Raw genomic sequence first — 20,330 nt, 5'->3', positions numbered from 1 at the left:
CAAATCCTGCAGAACTTAAGTCTTTACTTGAAGAATTATGGACTTTTACCCTTCACAGACATCTTGGAGCAACTCTGCTGCCCTGTCTTTGTTTATAACAGCAGGGCTACATCTGTATAAATAGCTCAAATTTATTTCTATGGCTCGTTAACTCTTGCCTGTGCAATGATTCTGTGGTAAGAAGCTTTTCTAGGACTGAAGCAGAGGCTGTGCTCCCACTGCAATGGTCTGATGGTCAAACTGTCTAAGGATGGAAGCCCAGCTTTCCTCCAGAGAGCTCTGCTGCAGAGATATCTGTGGATATGGCACCAGTTGAGTAAAGGAAGGGTTTGGTCTGCTTTGTACAGCTCGAGTGTGCAGGGCAATGCCCAGCACTGCTGTTGCTGCTTGGAGGTCAGACGTGGCCCTGCATCACTATTGGTGTTTTCTATCCTTTTATTGGAAAATCTAGAACTCCATTCGTAGGAGCCCATAGGGCCTTCTACCTCTTACAGCACTGTTATTAGGAAAGGATTCGCTGTCGCTTTGTGTGTGAGCCATAGGACTCAGTGCGTTATTTTAAGTTATTGTGCAGGACTATTCATGTTTCTGATGTGGCTGGAGCTTTCTGGTTTGAGCATCTACAGAATTTGTGGGATATGGTAAATGAGGTTTTGTATTCCATCTCTCCTGACAACAGAAAGAAATTTCTAAAAGAAAACACATTTTTTTAATTATAGGTTTGACAGCTAGCTCCAGTCCCAGTCTCCCTCATCCATAACACAGCTCTGTGGAGATCAGAAGTGTTGCCAGGTGCTGGCTTGTAGAATTCCTCCTATCTGGAGTAACAGACTGTGCTTCTAGCATTAGGGAGTCTGGCCAGACACTTGAAGCCTTTCATTTAGTAAAAATTAGAAGAACATACCAGGAGACAGACAGCAATATATCTTGTACGTCCCTCAAATGGTTTTCTTTGATTTGTTAGCATTTCATTAGCAACTCACGTGAGCTCTTTGCTTAATAATGTGTCAGTCTTAAGCAGTCAGGGCCATCATTTGTTTTGCTTTTTTGCCCGAAGGTTTCAACACCCATCCCAAGGCATTCTTGGCTCTTGTCTTGGATACTCTCTTCCCCTCATTTGGTTGGGATTCTGCTCCAGTGCCCGAAAGTGGAGAGAGAAAAAAATGAGCAATCCAGACTTTTAGGAAAGGTCGCAGATTCTTCTCAATTGAAACAGTCAAATCAGGCGGTGCTGCGGTCTGTGGATGCACCCCAAACTGCCCAGTCACATGCAAGAGACTTGGGTGCTCATAAAAGAGGCAGGCTGACTGTAGGGCAGCGGTAGGGCTGCTGGAAATGTCACCGCAGTGGGGGACACAACAGCAAAGTGCTAAGGTGCAGCTGGCATGGCCTTGTGTTTGGAAAGGGCAGTTCTAAGCACTGGCACCCGTTCTGCAGCCCACTATGTTGGAAGGGAATGCTGCAGAAAAGTGTCAGCCTGCTGGTGACTCAGTGCCTGATTTATCCTCTCCATGCCATGCTCCCATGGGACGAGTTCATTAATCAGGTCTGCGTTTCCAGTGCAACACTGTGATTTAGGGTTGCATGTGATAAAAGTTGGGGTGAGTGAAGTTCTTAGGAGCCTCGGTGACTTCTGGAAAGGGCAGGTAGGCTGCGGGGGGGTACCATACCTGTCCCACCAAGGCGTTTTAGGGGTGTGTTGTGAAAGTGCAGTTTGCTGCAGTATTCACAGCAGAGTGCCAGAGCCCTGCATATGCTGTGCTCAGAGGACAGGAACCCCCTGTCCAGCCCCCAGACCTCCCAGCACAGCACAAGTCACCTTGTCCTGCTGCCGGTGAGTCCCCCCAGCTGCTATAAACCTCAATTTGGGGCCCCGTGTTGATGCTGGCTCCAGCACAGGAGTGTTTCTATGGCAACTCCAGAGGTGGATGCAAAGATGCTTCAAGCATCAGAGGTACCACCAGCCCAAGTATCCCAGGATATTTCTCCCAAAACACAGCGAGTGGTTCTTTTCTGAACCCAGCTTTTTCCATGTAATGCCCTGGCATGTGCACAGCCTGATGCAGCAGCAGCACACTGGCCCTCCTCTCTGAAAGGTCAGGTGCTCATGTTTGATATTTACTCTGGCCCATGAGATTTTTTTCTAATGTCATCTCATTAAAAGACTGAATCTCTCACCTGCATCTGTTCTGGCCTGTCTGTGCTTTAGAGAGTGCGACTTTGGATGGAGTTAAAACCAAAAAGGTTTTTAAAAAAGGAACCCATGTTCCCCCCACAGCAGGACGACATGACTGCAGCAAGCTAAAACTTCACATTTCATTTATTTGAGGTGCTACATCACCTCCTAGGCACTGAGCTACATGGCACCTCTGCGCTACATGAGACATCGACTGGGTCTACAACGACACAGCACTCACTGCTACACACGTGGCACAGACACGGGGCCGGATGGGGCAGCATGGCCAGCGACAGCCCTACCTCCACGGCTCCCCATGCCAGCAGCCTTGGCCGTCCCTGGGCACCAGGATTTGCCCCTGGGCTCCACTGCTGTGGGAGCCTGGAGGGGTTTCAGACGCGTCGCAAGAAACCATGGCTGCTGTGGTACTTGGTGTCGTGGGACGGCAGCTTCCTGGAGCCGTGCACACCCTGTCCCCGTCTTCAGGCACTTGATGCTCTGCTGGGGCTGCTCCCCAGGCTGTAGAGCCGTTATCAGGGTGCATCACGCAGGCAGAGAGCCTCAACAGCTCCACTGGGGCCCTGGGCCACCCCACCGATGACGAAGAGCAGGTCAGGGGCTGGGCAGCTGGAGCAGGAGCAGCGGCCAGTGGGCATGGGGGGCAGCAGCTCCCACCTCTTCCGTGTGAGGCTGAACCCTTCCACTGAGTCCAGCGGGCATGACTGGTTCCCTGCAAGAGATGGCATGGCCTGAGCCCTTTCCGTACAACCCCTGGGCTCTGCTGTACTGAAGTAATTATGCAGGGGCTCAGCAGGATTAACAGCATCCCCTAGGAGAGAGCTGCTGGCACCAATGCTGCACCATGGTTCTGCCCCTGGCTGGTACTGTGGCATCTCAAGTTGCCCAGAGCCCACGAGGCTGAGGTGCTGCAACTGCCCTGGGCAGCCCTCTCCCCAGCTTTCCTGCTGCTGAGCAGCAGTGCTGACCTTTCCCCAGCTCTCCTGGGAGCAGGATGCAATGCTGCAGCTCTGTGCAGACGGAGCCCAGGAAGGACAGGTTTTCATGCACTGAGAGCCCATTCCCCACCGCAGCAGCACCGGTCAGCATTACCAAGGCCACCCATGGCCACCACGTATCCTCCCAGACAGCCGGCAACGAAGTCAGCTCTCTTCTCTCTCATGCGGATGGCACGGCTGGGCTTGCACCATGCACCTGCAGGGGAGAGGCTGTGAGCATCACTGTGGACTCCACAACACAGGCAGCACTCCTTCCCTGTCTGGGCCTCACCCTGTGCGGGGTCGAACATCTCCACGGTGTTAACGAAGTGGGGTCGGGAGTAGAAGTTGTGCGGCCCTGGCTGCTGCAGCCCCCCCAGGCTGAAGAAGAAGCTGTCAGCCATGGCGCAGGAGGCGAAGGCGCGGCGGCTGGGCATGCTGGGGTAGCGCGTCCAGCTCTTTGTCTCCAGGTCAAAAGCCTCGAAGGCGGTGACGGGCAGCTTGCCCTGCCGGCCCCCTGTGTGTGGATGAGATGAGAGGGCTGGTGACACCTGAGGGGCAGCTGGCACCACCAGCGGTGCCCAGTAGAAGGGTCTGCGTGGAGCAACCCCAGGCTGTGCCAGGGCCTTGGGGCAATGCCCACATCTGGGCAGGCTTCTGGGCTTGCCTACCTACCCAAGACGAAGATCTTGTTGCCCTGCAGGAAGGCGGAGGCCCCATAGCATGGTGTGGGCATGGAGGGCAGCGGCTGCCAGTGGTCTTTTGCCAGGTCATAGACACGGACCAGCGCCTGCGGAGAGGTGTCTGCTCCCATTCCCCCCAGCACATAGACAGCACCATCTGTGGAAACAGCAGGGGTGAGGGGGAGACAGCTAACACAGCTGGGCAGTGTCCTGACCCCGCTCGGACCTTCGCCCGCCCCATCCACCCTGCCTGGAGCAGAGCACCAGGGCCATTGGTTCTAATTATTCCCGGCAGCACCATCTCCCTGGAGACACCATGGCAACGCTGCCATGCTGCCAAATCCTGCTCCGCTGCCGGCACCCCTGCCTGCACCCATCACAGCTCCACTGGCTTCTGCCCCAGGGTAATGCCACAGCATCCTCAGCCCAGAGCAAACGCATGCATCCTCCGTGGGACTCCCACACAATAGCTGTGCTGAGGCTTGGAGGCAAAGTTTGGGCAGGACGTGTCACCTACCTCGCTGCACGGCCGCGATTCCCATGGAGGGCTGTGCCAGCGCTGCCTTCTTCTCCCACCTGCCCTCATCCACATGGTAGATCTCGACAGAGGCGAGGGGGCTCTGCGAGGCATCCACACCACCCACTGCCAGGATCTGTTTGCCCACGGCGAGGGTGGCAGCACCAGCCCGTGGCGTGGGCAGCGGAGGGAGTGCAGTCCAGCGCTGGGCCTGGAGGTCAAGAACCTCAGCAGCTCCCAGGGCTCTCCCGTTGCCTCCACAGCCACCCAGCACGAAGAGCTGCCTGTCGTGGTGCGCTGCGCTGCAGTACACGCGCCGCGTGGGCATGGAGGGGAAGGAGACCCACGTAAAGGCACCTGCACTTGATGCCGCCATGGGATGGCTCAGCCACCCTGGGGGTCCCCAGGCCCAAGCCCCACGGTGCCACCCATCCGGCCCACAGCAGTGGTGGGTTTTGATTTGGCTGCCGCCAGGCTCCTGCAAAGAGAGCAGTAGGGTCAGCACCGGGCACCAACTGCTGCTCCTGTCCCTGTGAGCCAGAACGTCCGGTTTGGTGTCTCAGCATGCTGCTGTGCTCCCACTGCACCACCCGCATCCTCCGGTGCTCCCACAGCTGGATTATCCCAGCGCTCATCCTGCACACCCGGCCATCTCACGCCCCGGGGCTTCAGTGCCCAGCCCATCTCCGCAGGGCACCTGCTTCCCGTGGCTCCGTTCGTCCCCGTGGGGCATCCGCTCCCGAAGCTCCCGGCTCATCTCCCGCACCCTCCGGTGCTCTCGCTCCCCTGGGCTCCCGATGCACATCTCGGACCCCCAAAGCTCCCGCTCCCCGCTCTCCCCGTCCGCATCCCTCACTCCCGTAGCTGTCCCGTCCCGGACCGGTCCCGCCGCCCCGGAGCGGAGCAGGCACCGCGCCGCGCTCACCTCGCCGCCCGTTCCGCCCGCTCTCCGCTCCGCGCCGCCGCTCCGCTCCGCGCGGGGCCCGCCCGCTGCCGGTGGAGGCGGTGCCGCGCCCGCCCGGCCCCCCCGGATCTGTTCCCGGCCCCGATCCCCGGTGCCCCCGACGCCCTGCGCGGATCACGAGAGGGCAGGGCATGGAGACCACCCTGAGCACTGGGGCTCGCCCGCCGGAGACCCTCGGGGTCGGTGCTGCTCAGCGACGGCAGGCGCCTGCCGATGCCATGCTGCTCATCCTTTGGCTCCTCGCTTTGCCAAACTCTGAGTAAGTAAACACGGGGGGCAAAGGCGTCTCCCCTGCCTGCACAGCCCGAGTGAGGGCAGGAAGGGAACTCACACCAGAAACAAGGTAGAAGGATTCGCTTTAAAACCAGGCGGAAGTGGCATGGAACCAGCTCTGCTAAGGAGCACACCGTACCCATGGTGCCGGGCCAGCCACCTCTGTGGGATGTGGGAGTGGGAATGGAGGCAAACACTGGCATGGCTGCAGGAGCAGAGGGCACAGAGAGCCCCAGCCCCAGGGCAGGAGCAGGCACAAGGCACAGCTGCCTGCTGAGGGGCTCCAGCTCCCTACACTGCTGCTGAGGAAGGGAAAGCAGTTTCCTTAAGGGATTCCATCACACGAGCTCCCGGGACAGTTGCGTTTGGGCCTGGAGGTTCTTGGTGGGACAGGGTGGGCACATCGCAAGCTGGAGAGGGGACAGCTCAGAGCAAAACCCACCCAGGACTTTACGTGCAGCAGGAAGGAAGCAGGGAGATATCCTCGTTCTGAGCGCCTTGGCCCCAGCCCGCCTGCACGGTGGTATCACTGTCCATCACTCTGCTGGATCACAGAGCCGCTCTCCATGCAGGCCAGGTAACTATCATAGTTCTCCTCACACCTCCTCACGCAGCGGAGGAAATAGTCCTCATCAGAGATGGCCTCCAGGAGGTTGGTCTGCACCAGGCAAACATCATACAGCTCTGAGGTAGGAGCGCACCTTGGGCTGCTGCTGCCTCGCTCCGAAAACACCTGCGGGAGAGAGCAGAATATGGAAGCACTCATCCTCTGTGGACAACACTGCCAGGGCTGTGCCCGGCCCAAGTGCAGAGGCTGGCAGCAGTGCATGCATCCCGCTGTGATCACAATCTTGCCTCCCTCAGCCAGGTACTGTCAGCTAACTGAGCATCTCCTGCCAAGCGAGCTGGTGGCAGCAGGGAAGAGCTTCCATTTTCACCCTAGTGGTAGAAGATGAAGTTTCTCCAGATTTCCCTCCCCTCCCAGACGGCCCCTTTGGATCAGAACCAGCTTGTCACAACGTGTGGCTGGGGCTCCCCTAAAGAAAGGGCTGCAACGGGATGCTGGAAGAAAAACTGTGCCGTGATCAGCCCACCCCAGAATAACCTCTGCCACCAGCTCTGCCATTGCTGCCCCAGCCTGTTGCCAGAATTGGTGCAGCCACATGGCACAGGAGGGGTCAACAGCTTCACCGTGCTTCTGCCTAAGGCTGCCTAATAACCTGCATCCTTCCCAGCACAGCCGTATGGTGCTGTCGCTGTCACAGGGAATGGCCCTGCAGAGCTAGTGAGACAAAAGTGGAAGACGATGTCTAACCAACCCATTCAGGCTACAGAGCAAGGCCCGACAGCAGCACAAAGCCCTGCTGGAAAACTGCTTAGCTGCCATGCAAACCCCTGCTGGGTCTGCTGCCAAGATAACTTGATCCCACCTGTCTGATCTGGTGCCAGGGGAGCCCTGAGGTTATCTTCACAGCTGCCCCAAGACAAGCTGAGCAGCCCAACTGACCCAGCTTTGCTGGCTACAGATGGTGACAGGCAGAGCTCCTTGATCAGGAAAACAGCCCAAGGCTGAAATGCAGCAAGTGGAGCTGCATGAGCCGTGCTCTGGCTGCTCTAGACATGCAGGGAGCAGCTGCTGTAGAGAAACCTCGGGATCTCAGTACAACCTTCTGCATTCATTCACCCCAGTCAGCTCAGGCACAGAGCAAGCCTTTCCTCTAACAGGTCTGCTCTGCGCAGAGATAACTCCTGTCACCAGCTGCAAATCTGAGAGTGCTTGTGTAGAAGTGAATATCTGCGAACATCCCATCCTCCGCCATGCTCCAGGTGCCCTGCAGACCACTGCAGGCTTCTTTGTGTGCTGCCTCCTTCTGGATGGAACCCAGCCAGGGTTCAGACTCATTTGTGGAGCTGCAGCTCTTGTCTGATCATCGATAGTTTGTCCAGTTGCTGAATACATTTCGGTCTGCATCAGTGTTCCCAGGCTCCACCACAAATGCTGCCCTTTAAATACAGTGCCACAAGATGCTGCAGCCACACAGCGAGGCTGGCGGGCTGCCGTGCTGGCAGGGAGCAGGGATGACTCACCCCAGCGGAGCACAGGAGCTTGGCAACATGCACAGGCATTGAACGCCTGCTGTTCTGTGCTGACAGCCAATTCCAGCCTCCCCACCGGCAGCCCCAGTCATCTGGGGAGCAGCGGCACCAGGACAAAGCCTCGGTCCCTCTCCTCATGCTAGCACAAAGGGAACAAAACATGTCTGCCTAAGCAGGGACACCCCAGCGAGCACCAGGGGGTGTTCGGCCACCTACCTGAGGGTGGACAATGGTGTCTGCATCATCCAGCCGGATGTTGTCATCAATGAAGATGTGGTGAATGCTGGGATCATGGGGGTCTATCCACAGGGGTTTCCCACCCTGGGAAGAGAACTGATTTCTGGCCCACCTGAAACAAAAGGTGGTGCAGTGCATTGTCAGGGAAAGGACAGGGTGACGGCTTGAATGTAAGAGCCAGGGAAATGGGACAACAGGCAGGGGGAGTCCTGTCTCTCTGCTTAGCGTTGCCTCCTATGAAAGAGAACCACTTTGCAGCCAGGAGACAGATTAGAGGGCGGTTAGAGAAAATCAGGAAGTACACCAGGAGATGGAGAGCCAACAGAAAATGCAAGAGTGCCATCAGCCTGCCTACAAACAAAACAATGAGCACAGAACTTATTGGAGTCGCAACAAGGTAAAGGCCTCAAAACTAGGAGCTATCTCCAACCAGGAGAATCACAGAGGAGGATCAAATGCCCAAAGCGCTTTCTCAGTGCCCTACTTCTCACCAGTCAAAGTGGTCTTGGAAGCCTCCAATTCCCTCCAAAGAGCTGAAGTAATCATACAGCTTTCTTCCATCCTCCCTGGTGGTGAGTCGTTCTGCTCCTCGTTTCAGCACAACCTCTCGCTTACTGCAGCGTATTTGGCCAGGAGTGAGGACCACAGGGAGCTGCAGTGTTATTGAAAGCAGGAGATGAGAGGTTTCCAAAGCGAGCAGATTGTTTACTGCATTGTAACAGACAACAAACAGCAGGGTGGTAACTTCCCATGACAGCGTGGGAGGACAGCGCTAGGGAAAATATGAGATGTGGAACCCACACAACCCAAAAAGCTTTCCATGTCCTGGGGAACAGAAACGGAGACCATCTAGCTATATCCTTCCGACCTTTCAGTGCCTGGCTGTTGTCAGCTCTCTGAGAAACAACCGGGGTGACTTCTGATGGTTGGAACAGATAATCCAACCTCAGTGATTCTGTGATTCTATGACGCTTGCCACTAGCACTCCTGCCCTGCCTGCTGCTGTGACCAGCTGTGGGCAGAGGTCCTGTTGTGCTCTAGAGGCCGCTCCATCCCCGGCTCAGCCACCCTGCCAGCAGAGCACCCCGCCAGCACGTGGGGACACTCACCGCCAGGTCCCGCAGGGCAGGGAACTGGGGGTGCTGCCCAGCCAGGGCCGAGCGCAGGGCCAACAGCGTGCGGGGCAAGTCGGTACCGAAGGTCCTAAAGATAACAGTGAAGTCCCTGCCGTCCCGGTGCAGGGCATCCAGCAGGCGGAAGAAGGAGGGCAGGATGAAGTGGTAGTGCTTGCCGTGCCCGTCCTGCACGGAGAGCTCCTGGTGAGGCTCTCCCGGCCACTCCAGCAGCCGCAGGTGCTGCACGTGGAGGCTGCTGAAGCGCTGACCGGGCCCGGACTGTGTGAAGCCCTGGTCGCGGCCATAGCGGCAGTAGTAGCTGACGGCTCCGGGGCAGGGGGGTCGCAGCGAGGGGCGGTCGCTCACCCACTGCCATTCACCTGCAAGGCAGAAAGGCGCTCACCGGCTGGCACGGCCCCGGTTCCCCGGCCCCCGTCCGGCCGCGGCTCCCCCGATCCCGACTCCAGCCGCAGCCCCGACCGCTCGGTCCCATCCGTGACCCCGGTCCCGCCCCCAGCCCTCGGCCCCGGCTCCCGGCGCTCACCGTCAGCCCCCTCCCGGCCCCACGTGGCGGTGCTGATGAAGACGTTCAGCGCCTCTCTCGGGCCCAGCCCCGACACCGCGTCCGCCGCCACCACCGTGTTGTTCAGGTCCACGTGCAGCACTAAGCGCCGCCGCCCCGCCCGCCCGCTCATGGCCCCGCCGTCGGCACCGGAACCGGCGACACGGAGCCCGTTGCCTGGAAACGGCGCCGCTTCCGCCCTCCGCGGCCGCCCCGGCGGCGCCCCCTGCCGAGCCGTCCCGGGGCCGCGGCTGTCGCAGCGCGGGGGTCGGGGGTCGGGAGGGGCGCGGCCGGGGGGGGGGAGGAGGGGGTGGGGAGGAGGAGGGGGGGCTCGGTGCGGTGGGCGTGTCCGACCCCCGCCGTCGCCGCGGTGGGAGTGGATAAAAAGCGGAAGCGGAACTGGGCGGTATTTCCGGCGCTCCGCGGGCGGCCATGTTGGAGCGGAGAGCGCGGCGCAGCGGCGGGTGCGGGTCTGGCGGCGGCCGGTAGGTTGGGGCCGGCGGTGCCCGAGTCCCGCGCTCCCGGGCGGGGGCACTGCCGAGCCGCCCCGGCGGGGAGCGCCTTCCGGGTGTTGGAGGCGGAGCCGCAGCTCTGCGGGCCCCGCCCCGGTCTCCGCCCCCCTCCGGGTGCCGGGAGCCGGCGCGGGGCCGCACCCGCTGTCTGCACCAATCACCTCCCGCAGCCCCCCCCCCCCCCCTCCCCGGGGAGAGCACCGAGACCCGCGGGGCGGTCCGCACCGCGCTCTGCCGCCCGCTGGGGCCGAAGGCGCACGGTGCCGGGTCCCGCCGGGCCGAGGGAGGATGTGAGGAAGCGAGGGACGGGCCCGGGGCATCGTCTCGCTACCGAAGGGGGCAGCGCCGAGAGCCCGCCCGCCCCATGAACGTTCCCCGGTCGGCCCTGCAGAGCTCTTGGGCGCGGCCCGTCCGGCCTTGTCCTACCGACAGCCGTCCTCGGGCCCCTCGAGGCCTCCAGTCTTTGCTGCCGGTCTGCTCCCGGGGTCGCAGGGCGCCTTGCTCGCAGGGTGGCACCAGCAGCTGTGGCCATCGGGCACTTTTCCTGGGACGTGTCCCCGGGTAGGGCACCAAAGGAACAGCCTTGCTTTTGGGTGGGCCTTTGTGCACACTGCTGCTTGCACTACGCAAGGCCGTATGGATGTTGGATGTTGGGATGTTCTGTCCGTGTGGCAATGAACGCTGGACCGCACGCTGCTGTTGGACACCAAAATACCTGCCCAGGTGTCCCGCGTGCCCCTGGGCTCAGTGCAGCCTGAAATTCTCAGTGGAAGATTATGAATTTTGCCACCTGTTAAGAGTGTGTTGTTAGTTGTGCTTCTCTGCTGGCTTCTCCCTCTCTACCACGTCAGGATTGAGCTCTCTGTCCTTGCTGGTTTCACAGTGCCCGCTGCTGCTCGGTTGTTATGGAGATGGCAAATGTTGCTGTGCCCAGTGCCAGCCTCAGTCCTGTCCGAGCACTTCCCCTCCTCACCCGTGGGAGGTACTCTGGGTGCTGCAAAGTGACTGCATGAGCCTCCTTCAAATCCCTCTTCTGCTGTGACGTCTGCAGAACACTTGACATGGATTAGTCTGTCACGTGGTGGCTCTTAGCCCCTCGCTGACCTGTGCTTCCCTTTCTCTGTCTACTTTTGGCTGATATTAAACTCCGGGCATGTGTATTTTCCCTGTCTGTGGGAGCTGCCCGGCCCTGCGGTGCAGCTGCACTTTGGGAGGAGTCCAGGCTATGAGCAGTTCCTCGCTCTGCTGCCTCAAGTGCTCACTTTTCCAACTCCCTTATCTGCATTCTGCCCTTTCCCCTGATACCTCCAGCATGTCCCTGAAAAGGTTGTTCTCTTGATTCCTCCTCGTTATTTTGAGAGCAATGCTACACATTTTTGCTTCCAGCTGAGGTGTTGGTTGAGCAACCAGCTCAGCACGAGAGTTTGGGTTCTCCCAGTCACACTACAAAACCCCACCCTGCTCTTTGATACCCTTCTGTTTTTGTTTTGTGAGCCAAAATTGGTACTCTCGTTGCAGCTGCTCTGTGCCACTGAGTGAGATCTGTGTTGTACTTCTAACCACTGTGCACATGGCCTGCTGATATCCGTTTCCTGCCTGCCACTCCACTTGAACTTCTCGCTTCCTCACTTGGCAGCAAACGTCCTTGGATCGACAGCAGTGTGCTGGGACAGCGGGTTGTAGACTGTGGCTGAAACACGGGGACAGCAAGGAGTGGCGTTGTGTTACCCTGATGTTCAGCATCACTGAAGCATGGCTGAAATAGCCTCCAGCTCTGCTGTCAGTGTTTCAGATCTGGAAAGGACTCAGAATCCTTTTTTTGAGCAGAATCAATTCAAAAGCTGAAAAAAAATTGAATGTGACACAGGGTTAGAGTTGAGATGTTTGAGCTGCTTAGTTCATCAGTGAGAGTGTTGACATGGTGCGGTCACGTTGTTCTCAGTATGTGCCCAGGGACAAGCTTAAATGAAAGGTTGCTTTGCAAAGGCAAAATGAGGTCTGAGTTCCAGATGTTGGGGCATATGAGACTCAAACTGGAAAAAAGCTGTGGATGTCACTAAGTTAACCACTGGAACTGTTCGTATTGGGGTGGGTTGGATGGAATTGTCTGCAATCTTCGTTTAGAACTGAGTGTATTTCTGTGAGATATGTTTTAGTTTTGCTGCAGAGATAAATCAATGATGGAGTGTTTTTTGCTGCTAGCTGGAGTTGTGCACAGATTCCAACCTGATGCCTGTGAGTAGCAAAAGTCTAGGCTTAATGCTTTCAGGTCCCCACTTAAAAATGTGAGATGATTTCAGTTGCCGTAAGCTAACTGTCTTCTCTCTCCCTTTGAGGTGCCTAGGGTTGTTTTTCCAGTAATTTTGAAGCACCCAATTGCCTAATGCCATGAATATTGCAGTGAACAATGTGGAGGAAAAAGCTGTCCATTCCTGGTCAAGAATTTACTCTGCAGGACAAAAAGTGCTGGAGGAAGCTCTCCGAGTCTTCAACCCCATGTCCAAGGACCTTTCAGACACAGAAACGCAGCTGGTGGCCTTCATTCAGGGCCTCAAGGAAGAGGGTTTCCAGCCCACAATTCTGAGGAGCAAGGATGTGTATGGGTACAAGTCGTGCACAGCAGACACACCTAGCCAAGCAAAAGGGAGCACACCGCACAGCTGCGCTGCTGCCACCACCTCCACCCCCCCTAAGACTCCAGCCAGAAGCACTGCAGCCATGGCAAGAGCGTCTGCTTCCCCCACCAGCATTTCTGTGAACTCTTCTAAAGTCTCCTCTCTGCCAGTCTCTAAGGGTGATTCCACAAACTTGCTGCTGAACTCCTTTAAGCAGACGAGGTCAGGCAAGTCCAAGGCCTCAGTAATGGGCTTTCCTGCAAGCATGTATCCTGATGTGTATCCAGCCGTGAGGCTGTCTGTGGTTCTGGAAGCTCTGGTGCCACTGAAAACCCGCACATCCTGTTTGGAATCCAAGTATACACGCAGGCCTCTTGGGGTCTCACCCTCGGACCTTAAACTCCTTAAGGTTTCAAGCCAGACAAGGCAATTTGCTTCAGGCAAGACCACTAAAATAAGAGAAGGCAGGCGGTGTAAGCGTGTGGGAAAGAAAGCACCGGATTCTGCCACCCTCGCTTTAAATCTTCTGAAGGGACTAAAGGGCGGAGTGCTGCAGGAGAGCAATGCTTGCAAAGCCTCAGGAGTCCTGAATGGAAGAATCGCAGGCAGCTCCTCCCAGCTGGTGGGAGGCTGCGCCGCAGCACCGCAGTCCAAGGCCTTGAAAATCAAAGCTAAGGAAGCTCCGGTGGGGAAAATGGAGTGGAAGGATAGCGGCACTTACCAGGGGACTGTTGGGAAGAAGAGGAAAAGAGTTGCAGAGGTGAGAGATGCGCCACAGAGAAAAAAGTCAAAATCCATTCCTGTCCAAAACAAGGCTCGGCGAGCTCGGAGCACTTTGAACCTGCTGAAATTCTGGGCCATCAAGGTGGGCAGCTCTTCTTCCGATGATGAAGTGAGAAGAAGAGCACAGAAGATTCTTAGAGTCAACCTGTCCCCTGTGATCCGAATTCAGCCCTTGTCCCACTCTCACAGCGTCCCCTGAGTTTCTTCACTTGGTCACTTTCTCGTAAGTAAATATGATACCAGCACTGGAGCGTGGTGAAGTTTAAGAGCAACTTTGGATTTCTGGTGTCTGGTGACTATACATCGACTAACCTGTAGACGGAGCAGCCTGCTCTTGTGCTGCTTCGGGCTGTCCACCACCACCACTATGCAGAACTGGCTGCACAAGTGCAAAACTGGGACGGTGCCTTTGGCCCGCCGTGAGCCCAGCAGGTCAGAGCACCGGCTTTCTCTGGTCTCTCTTCTAAGTGTGGCAGGCCGTGCTCTCGCTGCAGGCTCAGAACACGTGACTTTCTCATGACATGGATGCACTGTGATATTGCTCTTTTTCAAGCTGTACATTTACTGGTTTTATTTTGATCAAATTTTCTAACTTGATTATCTATGTACCCATATATGTGCATATAGCCCAGGAACTGCGGGAAGATGCACTTCTTCCATCCCTCTGGGACTGGGTTCGATAGCTTTTGTTCCCCCTTCCCATCAGCCAGTCTTTTGTTGAAGGTGCTAGGATTTCACTGTGTTTCAGTGTTGTGACAGTCTGTTCTGGGTGCTCTTGAACAGCTCAGAAGCAGGCAGAGTTATAAGCACTTGAAAATGCCAAGCAATTCAGAGAATTACCAGCTGGTAGTTGGTACTATCATACTTTTTTTATCATCGGGATCATACTTTCGGTATTACCTCTGCCTGAAAGTGGGGGAGTACTACTGGGCTGGTGCTTGCAGTTTTGCTGGAGGTCTCTGGGTGCTTCCTCTATTCATGGTAGCGGAAGCTCTGAACTCGTCTTGGGAGTTTGCCTCCAAAGAGCAATTCTACTGGAGCCCAGTTGTTGTTCCGCCCTCTCGTACCTCTGTTGCAAAGGTAGAAAATGAGCGATGACTGTTACAGCCTTAGGGCTAGAATTGCTGATCAGAGTTGCTTAAAGTGCCCTGCCCACAATGTAGCTGCTGTTGCTGGACGCGTCAGGAGCAGGTTCTAGGTGTTGGTAGAGAAGATGCCCACTGTGTCTGAATGTATTAGATAAAGCCCACCTGCCCCAGAGTTCAGTGGCATCGGCGAGCCTGAACCACAGCAGAAGAGATGAATTATTGAAAAGTATATACCAGCACTTAAGTGTGGAAAGTTTGTGGGGATGGCTGTCAGTTTGTGGGGATGAGGCAGTCAGAGTGGAGAATCACTGTATAACCATGGATAGCAGCTTTGCCAGCCTCTGGGATGTTGGGAGAAGGTGTGTGGTAGGTGTGACAGCTCAGCAAAGGTTCTGCTGGTCCCCAGGAGCCAGTGGGCTGTGCTGCTGCCTGTGCCAGGGCAAGCTGGGGTCAAAGCTCAGTGAGCAGCACACACCTATAGGGACAGCAGGTGGGGATGTACACATGGCTGGTGATGGGATGTCAGTGGGGTACGGCAGTCTGGCAGCTTGGGGAATATAGTAGTGCATGGCTGTTTGCAAGTTTGGCTGTGTGCCGTGCTGCGTTCAGGTCTCTGCAGCGGGCTGGTAATCCACTCATTCTCTCACCAGCTCAAAATACTGATTGTCTGACCTAGTAATCTCTGGGGACATTGGTTGAAGGGATGAGCTCCACAGGGAAGCCACAGCTTCTTATGTAGAAGCTCTTCTCTAGCACCTGTCTGGATTTCAGTGCTTAATAAATGGGGCTGGTGTTTGATCCCCAGCTAAGAGAGCAAAACTGAGGTGGGAAGAGGAGAAAGGAGTTTCACTAGGGAGTGAGAGGGCAGAGGAGCTGGTGTCCTGGGGCACAGCTTGGGCTCTGAGCCTGCTCTCACCCTCAGGAGATGATGGCTGGCCCTGCATCACGCGCTCTGCTTCTGGGCGGTGTGACCTGCTGTCAGAGATTATAACTTGCAGTGTTCAGGACTGACCTGTGAATGCCGCTGGTTGGCTGCAGAGCAGGAGGAATGTTTTCTTCTCCTGTGTTCTAAAATGCCCTGGCAGAGAATTCCCTTTCCTGACGTGATTCTGGATGAACAGGAACCCTCCATCACTGCTAACTGGCCAAAAATTACTTTGTCCCTTTTGTTCCCACCCCTTCAGACCTTTCTCATTCCCACGCTCTCAAATGCCAGGTCTCAAAGTCCTGTGCTGGAGTTTCTCTTTCTGGCGGTGTCCCAGGGAGGGCTCTGTGGTATCGCTGCTCCCGTGGCTCCTCCACTCCCAGCCCCATATAAGGGCACCAAGAGCTGTCCTGGAGCTTCTTTGTGCAGCACGAGACCTCCCAGCAGAGTGCCTGAGTTCCAGTGGGAAAAGCAGTTGCTCATCCACAGGGCTGAATTTAGGGTGACTTATTTCCTCCAGTGTGAACAGGAAGCTGAGCACCTGAAGCCAGCTGTCTGATGCATCCCTCACCTTGTGTTTCTTCCTCTGCTGCACAGCTATCTGCTTCCCCGCTCTTCTGTCACCTCTTATTTAATGCTTTGAATCTGTGCCAGCTGAGGACTTGCCTTGTGCTGTGTTGCACATCACGCAGAGCACACCTCCTCAGGCCTACTGTCACGATTTTGTAACGTTGCTGTCAATATTCCACATCGTAACATCATGTGCAGTATGGATCATTAAAAGGTTCATACTCCAGTTCATACTGCTGTCACGGGCACAGGTAAATCTAGGTAGCCCGTGATACCTGCCTTTCCAGGCACTGAGCTGGGTAGAGGCATTATCTTGCCCAGCATCCTTTCCCAGCCACCAGTGTGAGCTCTGCTGTGCTGGAAGTGCTTTGTGGTAGGGCTGCATCACAGCATCCTGTGAGGAAAGTGAGCACCCTGTAAGGCTGTGCTCAGGGACCTGCAGGTGATCAGACCTGCCTCTGTCAGCATTTCTGTGGCACAGAGCGCCAGGCCTTGAGCTTGCAGGGCTGTGCTGGAGCTCTCAGGCATGCTTTGCGTTTGCTGAATGCACATCATTTACACCAGGACTCCGCCATCCTGATGTCTCCTCTTCCCCATCGCAGATGAGTTTGGAACTTGGCTGGAAGAATAGCAGATCATTATTCACAGAGGGGCTTTGTGGCCTCTGGTGCCAATGTCAGCCAGTGCAGCCTGGCAGTTATGTTCTGCTGGATGCAGTGTTGGCCGTGGGCTCCCTACAGCCTGTCTGTGCTTGGCTCTGCTGTCCTTTGTCTCACACTGTAACGCGGCTGCCTGGTGCTCTGGGAAGGTCAGGGGGCTATCAAACCCCTTGGCCCCACGAGAGATCTCCTGAGGTCACTTCCACCCTGTTTGTTTGATGGCAGTGGTTGGATCGTATGCCTTCCAGGGACTTGCAGCAGTGCTGGCTGTGCAGCATGTGGAAAATATGTTGCCTGCGGTGCCCCCGGTCTCTCCTGAGCATGCTGTATGCAGGTTGCGCAGACCCGCTTCTGTATTAGTCAGTTTGAATTCATCCAAGTGCCTAACCTGGCCTGTGCTATTCCTGGGCACTGTGACAGCCAAGAGCTGTGGAGACTCTCTGAGGAATGCTTTAACCACGTGGATTTCTGCCACTGTCACTTCTAGTAACGATTCAGGCAGCGGTCAAAGGGCTGTTCTTCAGCCTGAGTTTGTGGAAATCAGTTTTCTTTTATTCAGCTGCCAAGAAGCAAGAGTTTATGCTTCACTTCCACCAGACAAGGTCTGTGAGCTTCCTGCAATGCTTCAGATGTCTGTCAGTGAGGTCCTTGGGGAGAGCAGCTTGTACAGCGGGGAGCAGACATCAGACACCAGGCTGAAATCACAGTGTTAATTGGTAGAAGTGTTTTAAAGCTCGTGTGCGCTGTGATCAGGTTTCACCTTCTGCTGCTGCTTTCAACTGGAGAAGTTTCTCCTTGGCCTCTTCCCTGTGAGCCACGTAGTGTGGCACTGCTGCTTCCAAACAGTTTGCTTTCCCCCCGAATGCCAGCTGCAGTAGTGTCCTTGTACTGAATTTTGTAAGCACTTTTCTGCGAGATAAGGGATTATTATTATTATTATTATTACTACAAAACTCCTGTTTTGTAGCCCACCGGTGGTGTTTTAGCATGGAGAGCTGTGCTGGGGAGTCCTTAGAGCCACACTGGGTTGGATGGGGATGGCTCTTTGCCTTGTCAGGTGGGCAGGCTGGGACCATCTGAGCACAGAGCTCCTGGGCTGTGTGTGAGGCAGTGCTGATGGCTGTCGGCCGCAGCTGAGCATCTGTGGCTGTGACGTTCCTGCACTGTGCTGCCTGCGAAGCAGTAGCGCTGAGGTTGGACCCCTCAACTTGCTTAGGAAGGCAGAAGATCTCTGAGGCAGAAGCAGGGATTTGGGGAAAACAAAAGGTGCCAGCAGTGCCTGGCCAGCCAGCTTCTGCTGCCAGAGGAGATCTTCAGGGCAAGGGAGCCACGATATGCAGTGTCCGCACAGCAGAGCTTCCACTTCCCAGCCAGCAGCATGGGCACAATAGCTGTGGTTCTGCAGGACCCTGTGGGGGTGAAGCCTGCACTCCTTGTCCTCCATCAGCTGCTCAGCTGTGGGGCCACAAGGAAGGCACAGCTGCTCCTTGAGCTTCCCTGGCGCCTGTTGCCTGCTGCCCTCTGGAAGAACTGGCAGGGAGAGTGAGCATCTGAAATGACTTCCCCTGTGGGGATGATTAGGCCTTGCCCCTGGGGAGTCCCTTAAAGGCCTTATTATCCTCTGGGAATCTCTCCTTCTCTTAATTAGTCCTTCTGGTTCCCGTTGCTACAGGCAGCCCCTGTAAGAGTCCGGTGATTCCCATGGACAGTGAGGCACGTGGTGCTGTTGTAAAAGAGTGGGTGCTGCAGAGCTACCACTGAACCCTCTTGTCATCCCCAGGGCACAGCCTGCAAAGCAGGGTGTTGGGAGTGTGCCCCAGTCCCCCATCGAGGTCTGGGGTGGGATGAAGCCAGCACTGGCATCTGTGTTGGGGAAGATGTGGTGTGTAATGACATTCCCTCCTTGTGGTTCCCAGTGCAGCATAGCTGGGAAGCATTACTCCTGCAGCAGGGCACAGCAGGGATGTGGGGGTCTGCCTCAGCACTGCCTGGCTGCAGGACTCCTTCTCCAGCCATCGCATCTGGGACAACCACCTCCACAGCACAGCATGGCCGCCCTGCCCTGGCCGGGACTGGTGCCACCCTCTTGGCCACCAATGGTCCCCAACATTTGGGAGCCCCAAGTGACACTGGAGCAGCGATGTGCCGTGCCCAGGCTGCTGGTGCCGCTGCCTCATCCCCACGGCTGGGCACCCAACAAACTTTTGTATGATGAATTTACAACAACCGACCATCTTGTTCTCGAGTGAACTTTATACTGTTTCATTTGTTTGTGTAGAATGTTTCTGAAGGTATATTTAATGTTTAATATGAGGCTGGGCTGCTCCACACTCAGTGTTGTATATTTTGGAGTGGCATTGTTTGGTGAAAAGACAACGTTCGTATTATTCCATTCTTATGAGGGAACAGGACAAAAACCAGACTGTCTTCTTTCTTAAATGAAATGAACTTTTGTTATGAAGTCCTAGCAGGTGTCCAGCCCTTCAGTAAATGGTGCTCAGAACCACTCAGCATGTCCGGCTCTTCTTTGGTGCCTGCCAGATGGTGCTGCAGCTCCCAGCCCATGGGGATGCCGCAGGGTGGCTGCGCTCTGCATGGCGGCGTGCCATCACTGCTGTGCTCCTCTCGGCACACCCGTGCACTCCAGTGAGCTGTGGGGTCACCCAACCGCAATGAAGGAACGCCTGGCTCGGGATGGCAGATGCTCCAGCCGAGTAGCACTGGTGCCATACTGGTATAAACTGGCACAGATCTGCATTCCAGGTTAGTTCCCGGGTCGGTGCTGCGCTGTGGGCGCTCTGCCAGGTCCCGCTTGCCTGCCCCCCTCCCTCTTCCCTCGGGATCCCTTTCTGCTGGCTAATTCAACAGCAATGCCATTGTTTGCTGCCGTGTGATCTGGCTCCGTTTGTCCCGCCGGGCCATCGGTGCGCTGACCCAGCACTAACGGTGGTGGGACCGGCGGCCCCAGCCCAGCGTCTGCTCCTCCCGGTGCACCAGGAACAGCCGGGAACTGCCCCGAGAGCGGTGTGCTGCAGCACCCTGGTGAGTCAGCCCCCGTGGCACGCAGGGTGCCCGAGCAAAGTCCTCAGGCAGGAAAGAGGTTAAGCAGCTCTGATTGCTGAGGATGTTCAGGGAAGCGTCAGCCGCCCGCTGGGTGCACTGAAGTTGGTCCAGCAGGGCTGGCCAGGCGTGGGAGGCTGCGCTGCACACCGGCTCAGCGCTGCGGGAGTGGAGCTGAGCTCACTGCCCCCACCTGTGTCATCTGCCAGGCTCAAGCTGCTCCGGGTGGGAAATCGGCAGCCTTTGGCAGGCCGGGGATGTGTCCTAACAGCACTGCTGGCTGCTCAGATCCTCAGAAGGGATCCTGAGGATCCATCCCTCTCCCTTCCCAAGGCTGGAGATCCTATTACAGCCACCTTTATCAGGCCACTGGCGATCTCCCCAAAGTAAATAAGATGTGCTTGGCAAGATCCCGTCGGTACAGACATGTTGGCCCGTGCTAATGGCTCTTTATCAGCTCATCTCCTCCCAGCTCTCGTATTACCTCACCGGAGCCAAG

General features: G+C 56.5%; 3 protein-coding genes across 9 annotated transcripts in view; 1 reads left to right on the top strand and 2 right to left on the bottom strand.

Annotated features, from left to right (window-relative positions):
* The window catches only part of CCDC71 (coiled-coil domain containing 71), a 31,110-nt gene extending 11,649 nt beyond the window's left edge, over positions 1–19,461 (top strand). For 2 of the 7 annotated variants that reach the window (XM_072347116.1, XM_072347122.1), the window contains one exon: positions 12,468–19,461. In XM_072347116.1, the coding sequence (XP_072203217.1) occupies positions 12,520–13,728 (1,209 nt within the window). In that variant the 5' untranslated portion in view covers positions 12,468–12,519 and the 3' untranslated portion in view covers positions 13,729–19,461. Of the gene's footprint in view, positions 1–10,019; positions 10,105–10,129 lie in introns of those variants that run through there. The other 5 variants (XM_072347118.1, XM_072347121.1, XM_072347117.1 and 2 more) reach the window with 5 other exon arrangements.
* KLHDC8B (kelch domain containing 8B) lies at positions 2,303–5,380 on the bottom strand. Its single transcript, XM_072347506.1, has 6 exons — positions 5,297–5,380; positions 4,372–4,849; positions 3,847–4,011; positions 3,464–3,688; positions 3,287–3,388; positions 2,303–2,906 (listed from the first exon to the last, which is right to left on the bottom strand). The coding sequence occupies exons 2-6, from the start codon at positions 4,745–4,747 to the stop codon at positions 2,710–2,712; spliced, it is 1,065 nt and encodes a 354-aa protein (XP_072203607.1). The 5' UTR covers positions 4,748–4,849; positions 5,297–5,380; the 3' UTR covers positions 2,303–2,709.
* On the bottom strand, positions 5,675–10,451 carry LOC140257898 (uncharacterized). Its single transcript, XM_072347590.1, has 5 exons — positions 9,602–10,451; positions 9,052–9,437; positions 8,434–8,594; positions 7,922–8,054; positions 5,675–6,341 (listed from the first exon to the last, which is right to left on the bottom strand). Exons 1-5 carry the CDS (start codon positions 10,449–10,451, stop codon positions 6,135–6,137), a joined length of 1,737 nt encoding a protein of 578 aa, XP_072203691.1. The 3' UTR covers positions 5,675–6,134.
* Positions 19,462–20,330: the final 869 nt, after the last annotated feature.

The sequence above is a fragment of the Excalfactoria chinensis genome, chromosome 12 (assembly GCF_039878825.1).
Source record: "Excalfactoria chinensis isolate bCotChi1 chromosome 12, bCotChi1.hap2, whole genome shotgun sequence".
Taxonomy (NCBI): domain Eukaryota; kingdom Metazoa; phylum Chordata; class Aves; order Galliformes; family Phasianidae; genus Excalfactoria; species Excalfactoria chinensis.
This window is presented reverse-complemented; position numbering and strand designations above follow the sequence as displayed.

Coding starts and splice junctions, on each gene's coding strand:
- KLHDC8B (XM_072347506.1), bottom strand. CDS start 4,747: ATGGCGGCATCAAGTGCAGGTGCCTTTACGTGGGTCTCCTTCCCCTCC. Junction 3,389..3,463: donor GATGTTCGACCCCGCACAGG/GTGAGGCCCAGA, acceptor TCTCCCCTGCAG/GTGCATGGTGCAAGCCCAGC. Junction 2,907..3,286: donor GGTGGCCATGGGTGGCCTTG/GTAATGCTGACC, acceptor CATCTCTTGCAG/GGAACCAGTCATGCCCGCTG.
- LOC140257898 (XM_072347590.1), bottom strand. CDS start 10,451: ATGCCCCGGGCCCGTCCCTCGCTTCCTCACATCCTCCCTCGGCCCGGC. Junction 9,438..9,601: donor GGGCCGGGAGGGGGCTGACG/GTGAGCGCCGGG, acceptor TCTGCCTTGCAG/GTGAATGGCAGTGGGTGAGC. Junction 6,342..7,921: donor ACACCATTGTCCACCCTCAG/GTAGGTGGCCGA, acceptor TCTCTCCCGCAG/GTGTTTTCGGAGCGAGGCAG.